The sequence below is a fragment of the Neophocaena asiaeorientalis genome, unplaced genomic scaffold, assembly GCF_003031525.2.
Source record: "Neophocaena asiaeorientalis asiaeorientalis breed wild unplaced genomic scaffold, Neophocaena_asiaeorientalis_V1.1 scaffold82, whole genome shotgun sequence".
NCBI lineage: Eukaryota > Metazoa > Chordata > Mammalia > Artiodactyla > Phocoenidae > Neophocaena > Neophocaena asiaeorientalis.
The window spans coordinates 4,415,035-4,430,130 of NW_020173068.1; the positions used below are offsets into that span (position 1 = coordinate 4,415,035).

The 15,096-nt window shown below is 49.9% G+C and overlaps 1 protein-coding gene across 1 annotated transcript in view; it reads left to right on the forward strand.

Annotated features, from left to right (window-relative positions):
* Window positions 1-10,976, forward strand: part of CCM2L (CCM2 like scaffold protein) — a 16,514-nt gene extending 5,538 nt beyond the window's left edge. Inside the window, exons 5-10 of the mRNA XM_024743056.1 lie at window positions 2-72; window positions 3,182-3,317; window positions 4,974-5,037; window positions 7,406-7,535; window positions 8,072-8,210; window positions 9,077-10,976. Coding sequence (XP_024598824.1) covers window positions 2-72; window positions 3,182-3,317; window positions 4,974-5,037; window positions 7,406-7,535; window positions 8,072-8,210; window positions 9,077-9,393 — 857 coding nt within the window. The 3' untranslated portion in view covers window positions 9,394-10,976. The remainder of the gene's footprint in view (window position 1; window positions 73-3,181; window positions 3,318-4,973; window positions 5,038-7,405; window positions 7,536-8,071; window positions 8,211-9,076) is intronic.
* Window positions 10,977-15,096: the final 4,120 nt, after the last annotated feature.

The window sequence follows — 15,096 nt, forward strand, 5'->3', positions numbered from 1 at the left end:
AACCCGCTCGACCCGCAGGACCCCAGCCCCGACGCCTACTGCAACCTGGTCATCCTGGCTGTGGCCAACAGGGTGAGCCCGAGGGCATCCCGCGCCCCTGCGCCCTGCCTCCCCGGCGCGTCTTCACCCTCCCCACACACACACCAAGTTCCTGGAGTCTACCCCAGCCCCTTTTCTTTTCCCTCCTTCGGCCCTACTGCCCAGAACTTCAGAACTGTGTGCCCATTGACGCCAAAAGGCTTTTACTCCAGCCCCAGGACACCTCCCCCTTGCTGTCCCAACGGGATGAAAGCTCAAAATGGCCCAGACTTGATCCAACCCCTCATCCAGCCCTGCTCCTTCTCCAAAGTCGTCAATGTCCACACTACCACAGTAACAATAACGAGGACAGTAATCACCAGCACGAATTCAGTGCTGACCTGTGCCAGACAGGAAACCAGCATTGTCATTTCATTCTCACAGTAACCCCTAGAGGCAAATATTACCACCATTCCCATTCTGTAGAGAAGGAAACAGACCCAGAGGCTAAGCAACTTGTGCAAGATCACACAGGAAGCAGGTGGTGATTTCAGCATTGGGACCCAGAAGTTCAGAGCCTGTACTCTTGGTAACAATGGCCAGCACCCAAGGCAGAAGACTTCTGGCCATTCTTGGCCCCCCCCATCCTCCACATTCACCCTTGCTTTTATTCATTTGACCATGTTCATTGAGCGCCAGCTTGTGCTAGGCATTAGGCTAGGTGCCATGGATACAGAGATGAACAAAGACATATTTAGTGCCCTCCCTTAGGGAGCTCACCATCTAGCAGACACCTCCAAACCCTGAGCCTTGTAAGCTGTTTCTCTGGCCCAGGGCCCTGAACTCCCTCTATATATAAACCCCACATGGTGAACAAAACAGACACGGTGCCTCTCTAAGAGAGGTGGATAGTAACCAGTAAACTCGGGCTCTGGTGCTGACTTGAAACATTTTCTCACTTGGTGTGCAGCTCTGCACATGCTCCTGGTTTTCCTACCTCCCTGGCTGCTCCTTCGCAAGAGCTGGCGCCTCCTCTTCTCACCAGTCTCTTGAGGTTGGACTGTCCCAGGCTTAGTCCTTGATTCTCTTTCTCCTTTATCTACACTCATTTCTACGTGGCCTTCTCTAGTGAGAACTCCCCCAAATGTTACCTCCCACCAAATCTCCACGGCTGTGTCTCCACTCAGCCTCTCCGTTCAAAGGTCTAACGACCAGAGCTGAGCACCCAGTCTTCTCCCCAGGCCTGCTCCTCCCTTGCTCTCCCTGTCTTGATGAATGGCAGCTCTGTCCTTCCATTGCTGAGACCAAAACCCTGCAGCACTCCTTGACTCCTGTCTCTCACACAACCCATATCCACTCTGTCAACAAATCCTGTTGGCCCTATTTCTAAAATATAACCAAAGTGCATCTACTTCTCCCCACGCTCCATTGTCCCTGCCTCCCAGGTCCATGCTCCATCTTCCCTCATCTGGGTCATTCACTTACCCCTCACTGGTTTGGCCATTGCTCAGAATCTGTTCCCCCACACGGTCAGAGCAGTCCTGTTAACACGAAAGTCACATCGTGTCCCTGCTCAAAACCTTTCAGTGGCTCCCCAGTTCACTCAGAGTAAAATCTAATGTCCTTACAACTGTTTATAAGGCCATCTACCTTACAATGGTGGCCTAGCCACCATCCTCATTTCCTCTCTAGCCTCATCTCAAGACATCTGTGCATTCCGGATGGTGCACTGTGGTATCCCCGGCCCCCAGGACAGTGTCTGGCACATGATAGGTGCTCCATAAATATACTGAATAGATGGATTAGTGGGTACTATGTTACTATAACTTGTGATGGGGACCAAGTAGAAAAGCAGGTTGCAGTGATAATGAGGGACGAGATCCATTTTCCAGAGGGAAAGTGAGTTTGTGCCTTTTAAACTGAAACGTGTAAGAGAGAAGGAAGCAGCAGGGCAAAGAGTCAAGAAAGCAAATTCCAGGCAGAGGGAACAGTGTACCCTGTTTATCCCACTGGGCTGTGAGGGCTTTAGGCCTCATCGAATTCACCTCTGAGACTCCACAGACTGGCCCAGTGCTTGCCACACAGTGGGACTAAATAATAATTTGTGGAATGAGTAAATAAATAAGGGTTGTTTTCTAGGAGTAACTGAGCCTCTGGCCTCCAATCTGAGGCATCATGGTCCCAAGGAGGGTACAGGAGTTAGAGTCAAAAAACCTGGGTGCCAATATTAACCAAAGCCATGAGCCTGCTGTGTGAGCCTGGGCAAGTCACTTAACCACTCTAAGTCTCCATGTCTTTCATTATAAAATAAGGATGCCTTCTTCCCTGTCCATTTGATAGAGCTATTATAAGGGTCAATCCTGGTTTAATGATAATTTCACTCCCTCATCCCAAAATGCCTGTCCTGGGTTACATTTTAATTTACTCCCTGGACTGGCTTTTTTAGAAGCACAATATAAGAAGTGGCTTCATGAAGTTGGTCTCTTCATTAGTTGTTGTCTTTCCGTGTCTCTTGCTTAAAGACTTAAAGAGGTAAATCAAAGAGGCAAATTCCTCTTCATATTTGCGATCTCAAAAAAGTTGCACCCGAGAACTTAAATGCCTTCCTTCTATCAGGGACTGAAGTTTATGTGTTCATCCTGCTTCCATTTTTGCCTTGGGTGCCATGAAGCTCATATCTAAATATGGCATAGTAACTATGTAGAGCAGTAGTAACTCTGCTGGGCCTAACATTTTCATACAGTTAATTCTTCCTTTCCTCTTACGAGGCATTAGGAGACCTGGGCTCTAGTCCTGGCTAATCACTTTATATCTCTGGGCTTCAGCTTCCTACGTGTAAATTAAACTAAATTAGGGCTTATTTTAGATAAGCTTCAGGAGGCCCCATAATTGTCCCAGAAATTTGGGGTGCATGTGTGCATTTTTCAGGGCAGAAGAGTTACATTTGTCACTGGATTCTGTAAAGGCCGGTGAGTGGCTATTTCTATAAAGGCCACCCAGAGCATGGCCATATAATTTTGATGAAAAATGTCCTCAAAGTCAATTTAAAGGCTCCCATAGTTGTGTGTGTGCCCTCGTGCGCCTCCTCACACTGCGTTTTTAGGAAGCAGGGGCATCCTGGTCCCTGGAGAAGGCCTGAGCTCGGTTCTCCTCTCTGGGCCAGGATGCTGCAGAGGAGTCCTGCGCCCTCATCTGTCAGGTCTTCCAGATCATCTACGGGGACCAAAGCATCGAGTGCGTGGACCGGGCCGGCTACCACTACACGTCCACGCCCGAACGGCCGTGGCTCTGCAGCCGCAGTGAGTACTCCAACTCCTGGTGGCCCCTCCTGTGAAACGTCCTGAAAGGCCAGAGGAGGGGGGATGTCCCAGGACTGGGGCCAATGAAAGCCCTTAGGGGTCCTGACCTCTACAGCAATTACAGCATACCCCCGATATGTCGCTAAAATAAAATGTCAGATTTCATAATGACCTCAAACGTAGTTTCAGAACGAGACCCTCAGAGCTGAACTCTCTCTCCCTTTTGTTTTTTGGTGTCCCCACTTTGCCAAAACGTCAGTTTTCTGAGCCATCTAGTCCCACCAGGACTCTAGGTCAAAACGAAGATTTCCAGACTGGTCCTTGAATGCCATCAAGGGCTGGAATGAGAATGAGACCAAGAGAGGTATTCATTGATCACCACCTATGTGCACAGGGCCGATGTACCGAATCTTATTTAATCCTCATAACAACCTTGTCTGTCCTGTTTGCCGCTGCATCCCCTGTGCCTAACACAGGACCAGGGACGGATGCTCAAGGCGTATTTTCTGAATGGATGAAAGAATGCTCTGAGGCCTTATGAATACAATTTTTACAGATGAGGACATTAAGGCTCGGAGTAGTCAATAAATATCTCAGGGTCACACAGCTGGTAAATGGCAGAGGCAGGATTCAAACCCAGGTGCATCTGATTCTAACGCTTCCATCTGCAACAGCCTCACTCCCCATGCTGCCTTCAGGGCCATTAAGTGAACTTCCTCAGCCACAGCCCCCTGAGCGTGGTCCCTGTTTGCGTAGCTCAGGCAACGGGGAGCCAGCTCTTTCCTTCTGGAGGCGCTCACATCTGTGGGAACTGTGGTTATTGAGAATTTGGGAACGTTCGTTGGCTCTCCCAGGGATGATGGACAAATAAATGAGATAACTCAACAGATATTTCAACAAATTCATTCATTCAACAAGTATTTCTTGAACACCTGTCTGTGGGATCCTGCTAATCACCAGGATGTACTGGAGAGTAAAGCCAGATGTGGCCCTCCCTCTGAGGCGTGCAGTGCTGAAGTAGGCCGACAGTAATTAAATAGTTGCACAGATAAAATGTAACCACACACTGTGTTATAAGAATGTATAATGAGGAACCAGTGGGGCCTGGAAAGTCTGGGGAGTGTCCTGAGGAAGTGACACTAAGTGAGCCACGATGGGCAGGGGGAGGCCAGTAGCTGGATTCACTGAGATGACAGGGGCAGGTACAGAGCAAGTTCTCTGTACCTGGTGCTCCTTTCTCCTCATGATTTTGAGCTCCTTGCCCTCAAAGTTCTTTTTTCTCTCTCTCAAACATATACAGTTTACAAAGCGCTACCTCGCCTGTTCCCTGGCTTGCTCTCCCCAAGGCCCCCCTGAGGTAGGCAGGAAGGTGGTATTGTCCCAACCTTGGGGTAGTTGAGTGCCAGGAGAGGAGAAGTGCGTTGCCCAAGGTTGGCTGTGTGTTGCCGGTGGGGGCAGGAATCATGGTCAGAAACTTCCAGTGGCTGCCCATTTCACTCAGAGTGAAAGTTAACACCCGTACAGTTACTAACAAGGCCATGCGTGCTCCAGCCACCATCCTTACCCCAGGGTGGGGCTGAGCTTGGGGCCTCAGGGAGCCAGAGATGTTGGTCCCTGCTTTGCCGCCTCTGACCGCCCTCTGTCTGCTGCCCCCAGGTGACAGCTGCCGCACGGATGGGACTTACGCCTATGACGCTGACTTCAGCTGCTGCAGCTCCTTGTGGGTACCGTCCTTCTCAGGGACCCCACTCTGGTCCCCTCTGTCCCTGCACAAACAGGGTTGCTCATCTAGGCATTCTTGAGCCCCTATGGGCAAGACAGGGTGGGAGAAAGTGACTCCATCTTGATTTGTGCTGAGATGCTAGGCCCTGAGGGTGCAGGTAACCTGAACTTCCCAGGCTCTGGTGAGCTTATAGGATCTGAACCCCTGAGAGACAGACAGGGCAGCCAGAACTCAGAACTAGGTCCACATGGGCCTGCGGCTCTTTCCCAGTCATCCAGACACAGTGGCCTGCAGAGGCCAAAATCACAGCTAATGCCAAAAAGTCATTTTGGCTCTATGGAACAGAGAATCCTAAAAAAGAGTAGCTTTAAAAATGATAAAAATCCCCCCCCACCCCCCCACACCCTACTGCACACAACAAGGAGTCTATGGCCTTATGGTCATTAAGGGCTCGGGCTTATCTTTTCCTCCCTCTCTAACACTTGCTTCCATCCTCAAGGTCACCTCATGGGCCCAGATAGTGGCTATAGCTCCAGCCATCACAGTAGCATACGAGGAATCTCTTTAAAGAAAGATCTGTGCTAGAATTCCTACCTGACTTCTGCTTACATCTCATTGGCCAGAACTTGGTCTCATGGCCATAACTAGCTATAAGCAAGTCTGGAAGATGTAGGTTTTTTTTTTTTTTTTTAAAAATCTCATTTGGGAATGTTGTCCAGGGTTCTATTTAGGGTGACTGACCACCCCAGTTTGTCCAGGATGTAGGGGTTCCCCAAAACATGGAAGTTTCAGTACTGTAACCAGTACTGAAATAAGTCCCAGGAAAACTGGGACAAGTTGGTCACCTTAGTTCTGTTACTAAGGCCTTTGGCTTTCTGTTATTAAGGCTGACAAGGGACAGCCTCTGCCAATGATATAGGCCTTACTTCCCCCCGCCCCCCTTTTCAGCGGCAATATACTTGCTTAAGGCTGTGCACTCTTAGGCCAGTCCTTAAACCACCTGCTATCTGCTAGAGAGATGACGGTCATGACAATGACTAACTTTAGACCTTGCTGTCTGCCAAGTGCTATTCTATAATGCACTTCGTTTTTAAAATCAACATAGCAACATTACAGTAGCTACTGTTCATTTACTGCCTAGTCCATGACTCTAAGTACTTTACAAAGATTAACTCCTCTGTTTCTTACGATGACACCAATTTTTATCACACCATTTTACAGATAGAGAAACTGAAGAATAGAGAAGTTAAGTAACTTGACCCAAGGTCAAGCAGCTAGTAAGTTGTAGGCCTGCGATTTGAACCCAGACAGGCTGGCTCCAGAGTCCACACTAAGCTTACACTGCTTCTCTGGAGGTAATAATTGAAGATGGTTCTGGAACAATGTAGAGACCAGGAGGCAGGAGCCCAAGGTTGACTTTTACTTAAGCAATATTTATTGAGTACCTACCATGTGCCAGGCACTGTGCTCTGTGCTAGGGATACAGTGGGGAGCCAGACAAGGATGAGGCCTGTGCTTGGCACATAGTAGGTACTCAGCAAACAGAGAAAACCAGGTCCCTGCTCTTGCATGGTTTACAAGGTAGCGCAGGAGACAAGGAAATCATTATTTAGTAATAATAAGCATCAACAGTAATAAACACTCAAGAGAAGCTCAGAGTGCTGAGAGAGAGGCTGTGGAATCCCTACCTCATCTGGGGAGTCAGGAGGGCCTCTCCGAGGTGATGACCTTTGAACTGAGACATGACAAATAAAAGGGGGAAGAGCGCTCCAGGTACAGGGAACAGCAAGTGCAAGGATGCTGAAGCGGGATCCACTTGGCATGTCTGAGGAGCAGCCAGGAGGCCACTACGGCTGCAGCAGAGGGTGTGAAGGACAGAGTGGTTAGAGAGGAGATCTGGTGGGGGCATCGGAAAGGCCTTCGTGTCATGGGTAGACTTACAGACTTTGTGACCACGTTTAACAGAGGGTCTAACCCATTCTAGAGGGATCAGGGAAAACTTTCCTGAGGAGGTGACATTTAAGATCCAATGGTGAGGAAGAGTTAGCTGAGCAAAAGACAGGGAAAGAGAGGCATTCCAGGCAGAGGTGACAGCATGTGCAAAGGCCCAGAGGTGAGGAGGTACTTGGAGTATTAGAAGAAAAGACAGAAGGCAGGGTGACCTGAGCACAAACAGCAAGGGGGAGACGAGGCTTGAGAGGTGGTGCGTGGCCAGATCCTATGGGGCCTCGAAGGCCAAAATGGGATATAGGATGAGGCCCCAGGCCCAGAGCACTGGTGGCTGCGCCCTCCCACCTTCAGCCTACCACGTGGAGAAGAGCTGGAGGGAGGCGAGTGAGGGCCCCTTCCCCCCCTGTCTCTGCAGCAATGGCTCCCAGGACACATTTGAAGCCTGTTACAGCGGCACGTCCACACCCTCTTTCCATGGCTCCCACTGCAGCGGCAGCGACCACAGCAGCCTGGGCCTCGAGCAGTTGCAGGATTACATGGTCACGGTGAGCTGGGGCAGGCAGTGCGAACAGCATAAGCAAGGGCCTGGAGAACACATGGGGTATTTCAGGCATCATGAATAATACTGGACATAACTGAAGCATAAGACCTCAGAGGTCAGGGCAGGGCATGAGGTTAGGAGAGCAAACGGAGTCAGCTGTGAAAGGCCTTAAGTAATGTCAACTAGCATTGAGTGTTGACTTTATACCAGGCACTGTTCTGAGCACCTTTAATGCATCATTTCTTTTCATCCTTTCAACAACCCAAGAAGGAAATGCCTTCATTATCCTCACATTGCAGATGAAGAAAGCGAGGGTTAAGGAGGTTGTCACCTACCCACGATCACAGAGCTGGTCAGTGAAGGGGCCAGGATTTGAAATCGGGCAGCTTGAGTCCACATCCCATTCTTAGATGCAGCCCAAGGCCGGGTTTTCACAGGAGGGCTGGGCTGGATACACCCTTAGCGAGGGCTCTGGGTCTTTTAGGCAAGGGTTGGGTGGGGGTTGCTCTTGGGATTAATCTCGAATGGTGTCCCTGACAGTTGCGGAGTAAGCTGGGGCCCCCTGAGATCCAGCAGTTTGCGCTGCTGCTGCGGGACTACCGGCTGGGGCTGCCCATCCAGGACTATTGCGCAGGCCTGCTGAAGCTCTACGGAGACCGGCGCAAGTTCCTCCTGCTTGGTGAGCCCCCTGCCCAGGCTGGGAGTGTTTACTCTTTATCCCTCGGCCTCCCATAAAGCCGACATCATGAGATCCATGAGGCAAACAGGGAAACCAAAGTGCAGAGAGGGGAAGAGACTTGTCTGCAGTCAGAGCCGGGAGAGAGAGCACAGGTGTAACCATTTCACCTTCACAGCAAAGCTGGGAGAGGGTATGATTCTTCCCATTTTACTCCATGAGGAATCTGAGGCTCAGAGAGGCTAAGGAACTCTTCCAAGGTCACAGAGCTAGTAAGGAGGGCTAGTGATAACAGCAACAGGAACGATAATCTTAATAAGCTAACATGTATTGGGCAGTTACCGTGTGTAGTGGCAAGGATCATCTCATTGAACGCCCTCAGTTCCGGGAAGTTGAAACTATGATTTGCCCTCATTTTGCAGATGAGAAAACTGAAGCTTAGAGAAGTAAAGTACATAAATAAGTCACAAAGCTAATAAGTAGTGACAGAAGTAAAACGGAAGCCAAATGGGGCACTCAGAGTGTGTTAAGTACCTTATTTAATCCTCACAGCCCTACCGAGAGAACAGGTGTAATTATCTCCCTTTTACAGGGGAGGAAAGTAAGGCTCAGAGTAATTATTGGAGGAGTGTCACACAACTCATAAATGGGAATGTAATAATTAACAATAAGCTAACATGTAGTGAGCATTTATTGCGTGCGGAGCATGATGCCGTTACTCTCTGGCTCAGAGAGTCAGGAATTGTGCAAGGTCACACAGCCGGCGAGCGGCAGGGTGGGGATTTGCACTCCGCTCCCCAGAGAAGGTGATTCCTCCGTGGGAGGGGAAGGCTTGACCCCAAGGAATCACCGTGCCCCTCGGCCTGCAGGGATGCGGCCCTTCATTCCGGACCAGGACATCGGCTACTTCGAGGGCTTCCTGGAGGGCGTGGGCATCCGCGAGGGCGGCATCCTCACCGACAGCTTCGGCCGCATCAAACGCAGCATGAGCTCCACGTCGGCGTCAGCCGTGCGCAGCTACGACGGCGCGGCCCAGCGGCCCGAGGCGCAGGCCTTCCACCGGCTGCTGGCCGACATCACGCACGACATCGAGGCGCTGGCCCCAGACGACGACGACGAAAGCACTGACGAGGAGGCCCAGGGCTCCCCGAGCGGGGTCGACGCGGCCGAGGACAACTACCTGTAGCCTGTGCCGCCGCCCATGGGGAGGGCGGTGAAGGGGGTGGCCCCAAGACCCCGCTCCTGAGTCTCACTCACCGTTGCCTGTGGGACCCCATCCCCAGACCTCCTCCTCAAACCCCCAACCGGGGCTCCACCCTCCCGGGGTCTCTGTCCCTACTCCCGGGGCTCCGGTCCCTGCAGTACCGAGAATGTCCTGCAGGCGGCGGGATCCTAACCGGGACTTGGCAGCCCCTAGGCCGGCTGGGGTGGACTGCGAACTTCTTTGTCCCACTAGCCCCGCGGGTTCGGCTTCTGGACTCTCCCTCCTCCTCGAGACTCCGCAGCTTTCTGGAGACCAAGGGAGGGATGAAGAGTGGGCTCCACCTGCTGGCCGGTTGAGAAAATAATTCTCAGAGCCCAAAGACCTCTGGTTCCTCTTATTTTACAGTTTGAGAAACATGTTCGAGAGAAGGGACTTGAGGGAGTCTCCTGGTTCCCCTTAGATATTACCTCAAACTGACCATACTAAATGGTGTAGAGGGTATTTTTAAAGCTCTAAGAGGCAGGGTCTCCCCTTTGCAGGTGGAATTAGATCGTTAGTGTGGAATAGAGGTTTCTTTCTACTGAGAGTCAACCCGGAGGTGGACGATTTGGGTCCCAATCCTGGCCCTAAGGCTCTGAACAGGTTGCTTGTTCAGATCTTGCATTTGGAGCCAGACAGGCTAGGTCTCCTGTCTGGTAGCAGTTCTAGCTTCTCTGCATCTCCATTTCCTCTTCTGACCATGAGGTCGGCCCCACCCACCTCACAGGGGGGTCATAGGGATGACTGAAGGTCAAGACCTCAGTGCTGGGTCTAGCACATGATAGCACATGATAAATGTTCCCTTTCACATCGAACACTTTCTGACTCAGTTTACCTGTCTTTACCTGTGTGCAACGGGACAGGAACTGAGGTGGAGGTGAGAAGACCCTCAGGGAGCTCACAGTTTGGGAGGAGGAAATAGGAATTGCCCCTCACAGCTCTATTACAGCCTGGCTCTGTGCTCGAGGCCCAAATGCAAAGTACCCAAGATTCCGCAGACAAGCCGCCACATCTAGGGTAGTCAAAGAAGTCTGAAGACAGGGTTGGAGGGGAGGAGAAGTCAGCATAAGGACAGGACTCAGCACAGCCTCAGTAAAGGCTCAGAGGCTGAAAGAAAGAAGCCCTGAGAAGAGGCAAGAGAATTGCATAGAAGAGCTAAAATTTATTTGTAGAACTTTACATGGCCTTCCATGGCCAGACACAGGGCACTTACCGTGAGGTAGATACTATTATCACCATTGTTAAAATTATATCATTATTATTATTAGGGCTTCAGATCCAGAGAGTTTCATGAGTTATACTCAGTTCGTGGCAAATGACCGTCCCATCATAACTGAGCCATGAAAGGCCCTTCTGATGTCTTAGTTTGTTTTATATTCCCCGAACTCCATCCACACATCCCCACAATCCTTCCCCTCCCTACAATAGGCACCCACCCCTATGTGTTGATATATATCCCTGGACATAAAATGTACAATGTCTTCTGTGTGTGTGTTTATATTACGTAAATGGTATTGTATAAGGTTCTCATTCTGTTGTTTCCTTTTACACTCCCTAATATGTTTTTAAGATCTACTTATGTTGGGACTTCCCTGGTGGTGCAACGGTTAAGAATCTGCCTGCCAATGCAGGGGACACGGGTTTGAGCCTTGGTCTGGGAAGACCCCACAAGCCATGGAGCAACTAAGCCCGGGTGCCACAACTACTGAGCCTGCACTCTAGAGCCCACGAGCCACAACTACTGAAGCCCGCGTGCCTAAAGCCTGTGCTCCGCAACAAGAGAAGCCACTGCAATGAGGGGCCCGAGCACCACGATGAAGAGTAGCCCCCACTCGCCGCAACTAGAGAAAGCCCTCGCGCAGCAACAAAGACCCAACGCAGCCAAAAATAAATAAATTTATTATTTTTTAAAAAAGATCTACTCATGTTGCTGTGTAAAAACCTAAATTATTACATCTAACCACTGCAAAATATTCCAAGCTGAGCATCCACTGTTTTATCTATCCATTCCCCCAGTGATGGACACTCAGGTTGCTTCCAGTTCCCTCTTACCATAAACCACACCGTGATGAACATCTTTGTGCATGACCCTTATGGGGCTGTGTGAAAATTTCTTTGAGCTGTATACCCAAGAGTAGAATTACTAGATCATAGAGCATCTCTGTTTTAATTTTCACTAAAATCTGCTAGGATGGCTCCACTAGTAGCGTGTGAGGGATGTTTTCTCCCCACATTTTCAGCAACTTTTACATTATCTGACTTTGTAACTTTTGCCTACTTTGGGTGTAAGATGACATCTCGTTGTTTTAACTTGCGTTTCTCTATCAATCCTAGATTCAGAACCTCCTATACTTGTCAGGGATTGGGATTTAGGCTTCCCCTTCAGTGAATTGTCTGTCCATATCTTTTCTCCACTATCTCCTGGATTTCCTGTTTTCTCTTGTTGATTTGTAGGAGTAGCTTATAAATTTTAGATGTCAATCTCTTTTTGGATATTGTTGTTACAAGGATCTTCTCCTAGTGCATTGCCCATCTGTTATTTATGGCAGTGGTTCTCCAACTTCAGCATTTATCAGAATCTCCTGATCCCCACTCCAGAGTTTCTGACTCAACAGAACAGAGGTGGGACCTAAGAGCTTGCGTTTTTGGTTTTGTTTGTTTTTAGCACTTGTGAGTTTTTTTAAAATAAATTTGTGTATTTATTTATTTTTGGCTGCACTGGGTCCTCGTTGCTGAACACAGGCTTTCTCTAGTTGGGTCGAGGAGGGGCTACTCTTCATTGTGGTGCGCGGGCTTCTCATTGGGCTGGCTTGTCTTTGTTGCAGAGCACGGCCTCTAGGCACGCTGGCTTCAGTAATTGTGGCTCACGGGCTCTAGAGCGCAGGCTCAGTAGTCGTGGCGCACAGGCTTAGTTGCTCCATGGCATGTGAGATCTTCTCGGACCAGGGCTCGAACCCGTGTCCCCTGCATTGGCAGGTGGATCCTTAACCACTGCGCCACCAGGGAAGTCCCAGCACTTGTGTTTTTAACAAGTACTCTGGTGATGCTGATGGTTCAGGGACCACACGTTGAGAACCATTGGTCTGTGGTGCCTTCCTTTGAACAAATTTTCCACTGGACAAATCCTTAATTATGATGTTTTCAAATTTATTTATTCTCATTTTATGGATGAAGGAACTGGACCTCAAGGAGGTGAAGTGAATGACCCAAGGTCACACAGTGAACTGGGAATTGGACCCATATCTGGCTAACCCCAGAACCCAGGCTCCTACCTGCTCTGCTATCCTCTCTACCAGTCTTTGGGATATAATGACTGCAGGCTGAGGCATTTGAACCCAAGGCTGTGGGGTGCCCTAGTAAGTTCCTGAGTGAGGCAGCCATGAGGGAGAAATCTGTTGATGAGGGGCAGAGGCCAAAGAGATGGGGTCCCTCTCAAAGGGCTGAGGGCTTTGCAAGAGGATCAAGCTTGGAAATTGCCCACAGTCCTAGCCTGGGCACAGTGACAGGGCTGCTGAGAGGCACTGGGAAAGCTCTTACCCCACAGCTCCAAGGATGGAGCAATTTCCCGCACACCCTGAGGAAGTCCGCACACACCCCGGAACTACCTTCTCTTGCCAAAGCCATGCAACCCCTTGGTTTCTGAGGTCCAAAGGGCCCTGACTGGGGTGACCCGGGCTGTGAGCTTGCGGACTCTGGCCACACTTCCTCCTGTAGCACTCAGAAACCCTGCCAGGATCACTTCCCATCGTGGTTCCGTTCCTGGCACTGCAAGATGGGAAACGTCCCTGGGGGTGAATAGTTGATTCCCAAAAACCTGTAGGGGTGGCATAATGATGGAACTCCCCCACCAGCAGGATCGCATGGGAAGAGTCTCGACCCATTGACAAGTGGTGGGTAGTGAAAATGTCTCCAGCTGCCCCTTACACTGAAGCCCCTCCCATTTGGGGGCCCTGGAGACTCCTAGCAATCCTTCACAACCACGTGTTGGGGAGGAGTCCTGGGGCCACTGCCATTCAGTCACTGTAGTTTAGAGATCACCCACTGTGTGCCAGGGGTTGTGCTAGACAGTAGAAGGAGATACAGAATAATCCCTGCCCACTGGGGGGGTTCCTAGCCTGATGGTCCCCAAATTATCACAGCACAAAATTCTCAACTGTAAAATCAAAGAGTGTGAAACCGGCTCTTTCTGGGGAAGCTGGAAAAAGCTTCTCGGAGGAGGTGACGTATGAGTGAGACCTTGAAGGACGAGCAAGAGTTTTGGCAGGTTGACAATAGCAGGGAGAGCCCTTTGGGGGGCCCAGCATGAGCACAGGCAGGGGAGCCGGAAGGAGCATGGCACAGTCCGAGACACTTAAGCACTCTGGCTCCAGGGTCAGACTGAGTGGTTTTCAGTCCCAACTCTGTCATCTGCTCGTTGGGTGTACATCTAGGAAGTGCTCAGTCAATGTGACCATTATTTTTTCTGGAGGAGCATGGGGTGTGTGAGGTGAGGGGCAGGACTCGTAGGAGAGGAAACCAGAGAAGTGGGCAGACTGAGAAGGCCCTGAAGGGGCAGGCTGGGAAGTATAGGCAGTGGGGAGCGAACTAAAGGGCTTGCATTTTCTTGAAGTGAATCTAGCTGCTTGGAGGGGAGTCAAGAGAAGCCTGGGCACTGGGGGACTTTGGGGGGTGCGGAGACAAGGACCAGAGGAGAGATGCTAAGACCTGACTCAGATGTGGTAAGAGGAAGGAAGAGGACAGGACAGTTTCAAAGAGGGAGGGAGGGGAAGAGGGCTCCCTCCGGGCTCAGAAACAGCAACCTCTCACATCCTTTGATTAGATTCATTCATTCATTCTTCATCTCACAACTATTTATTTAGCACTTGAAATGGCCTCATGGAGCTTACATTCTAAGGAGTTTATATTACTATTAAATAATGTTACATGGGAATTCCCTGGTGGTCCATTGGTTAGGACTGCACTTTCACTGCCAAGAGCCTGGGTTCAATCCCTGATTGGGGAACTGAGATCCCACAAGCCGCGAGGCCAAAAAAAATTTTTAATTTAAAAAATAAATAAATAAATAAACAAATAATGTTCCAGATGCAGTAACCACCCACTCAAGGCCCAAATGATGAGAAACTGACAGCCCTATTTGTGTGTCTTCCCCTTTCTGACTTGTCTATCCGCAGACATTCCAGATGAAGGGCAAAAGGTCTTAGAGCCAGGCCAGCCTGTCTTGCCCACCTCCTGCACTGGGGAGCTTGCTGTCTTCTGAGGCGGCCCTTTCCATCTAGTGTGAGAGCTAACAACCGCCTCCTTGCCCACCCCTCCTCCCCCAACCCCAGCACCAGATCCTAGCATCACCTTTTAGAACTCTACATGGCACGGCTGCCCCCTTAGCCCTTAGGCAGCCCTGCAGTGATGCACAGAAAATGATGTGACCTGTAGAAACTTCTCATCTCTGTCTAAAAGCAACTTTTTTCAAAAAATTATTTTTGAAGCTTATCATGCAGACAGTGCCTTTGATGTGTAAAGAGAACATTCAAATAAATAATAAGGACCCACAGCCCAATAGAAAAGTAGGCAAATTATTTATTCAGTTCACAGAAAAGAAAATACAATTGGTTCTGAAACATGTGACAAGATGTTCAACCTCACTCTAAT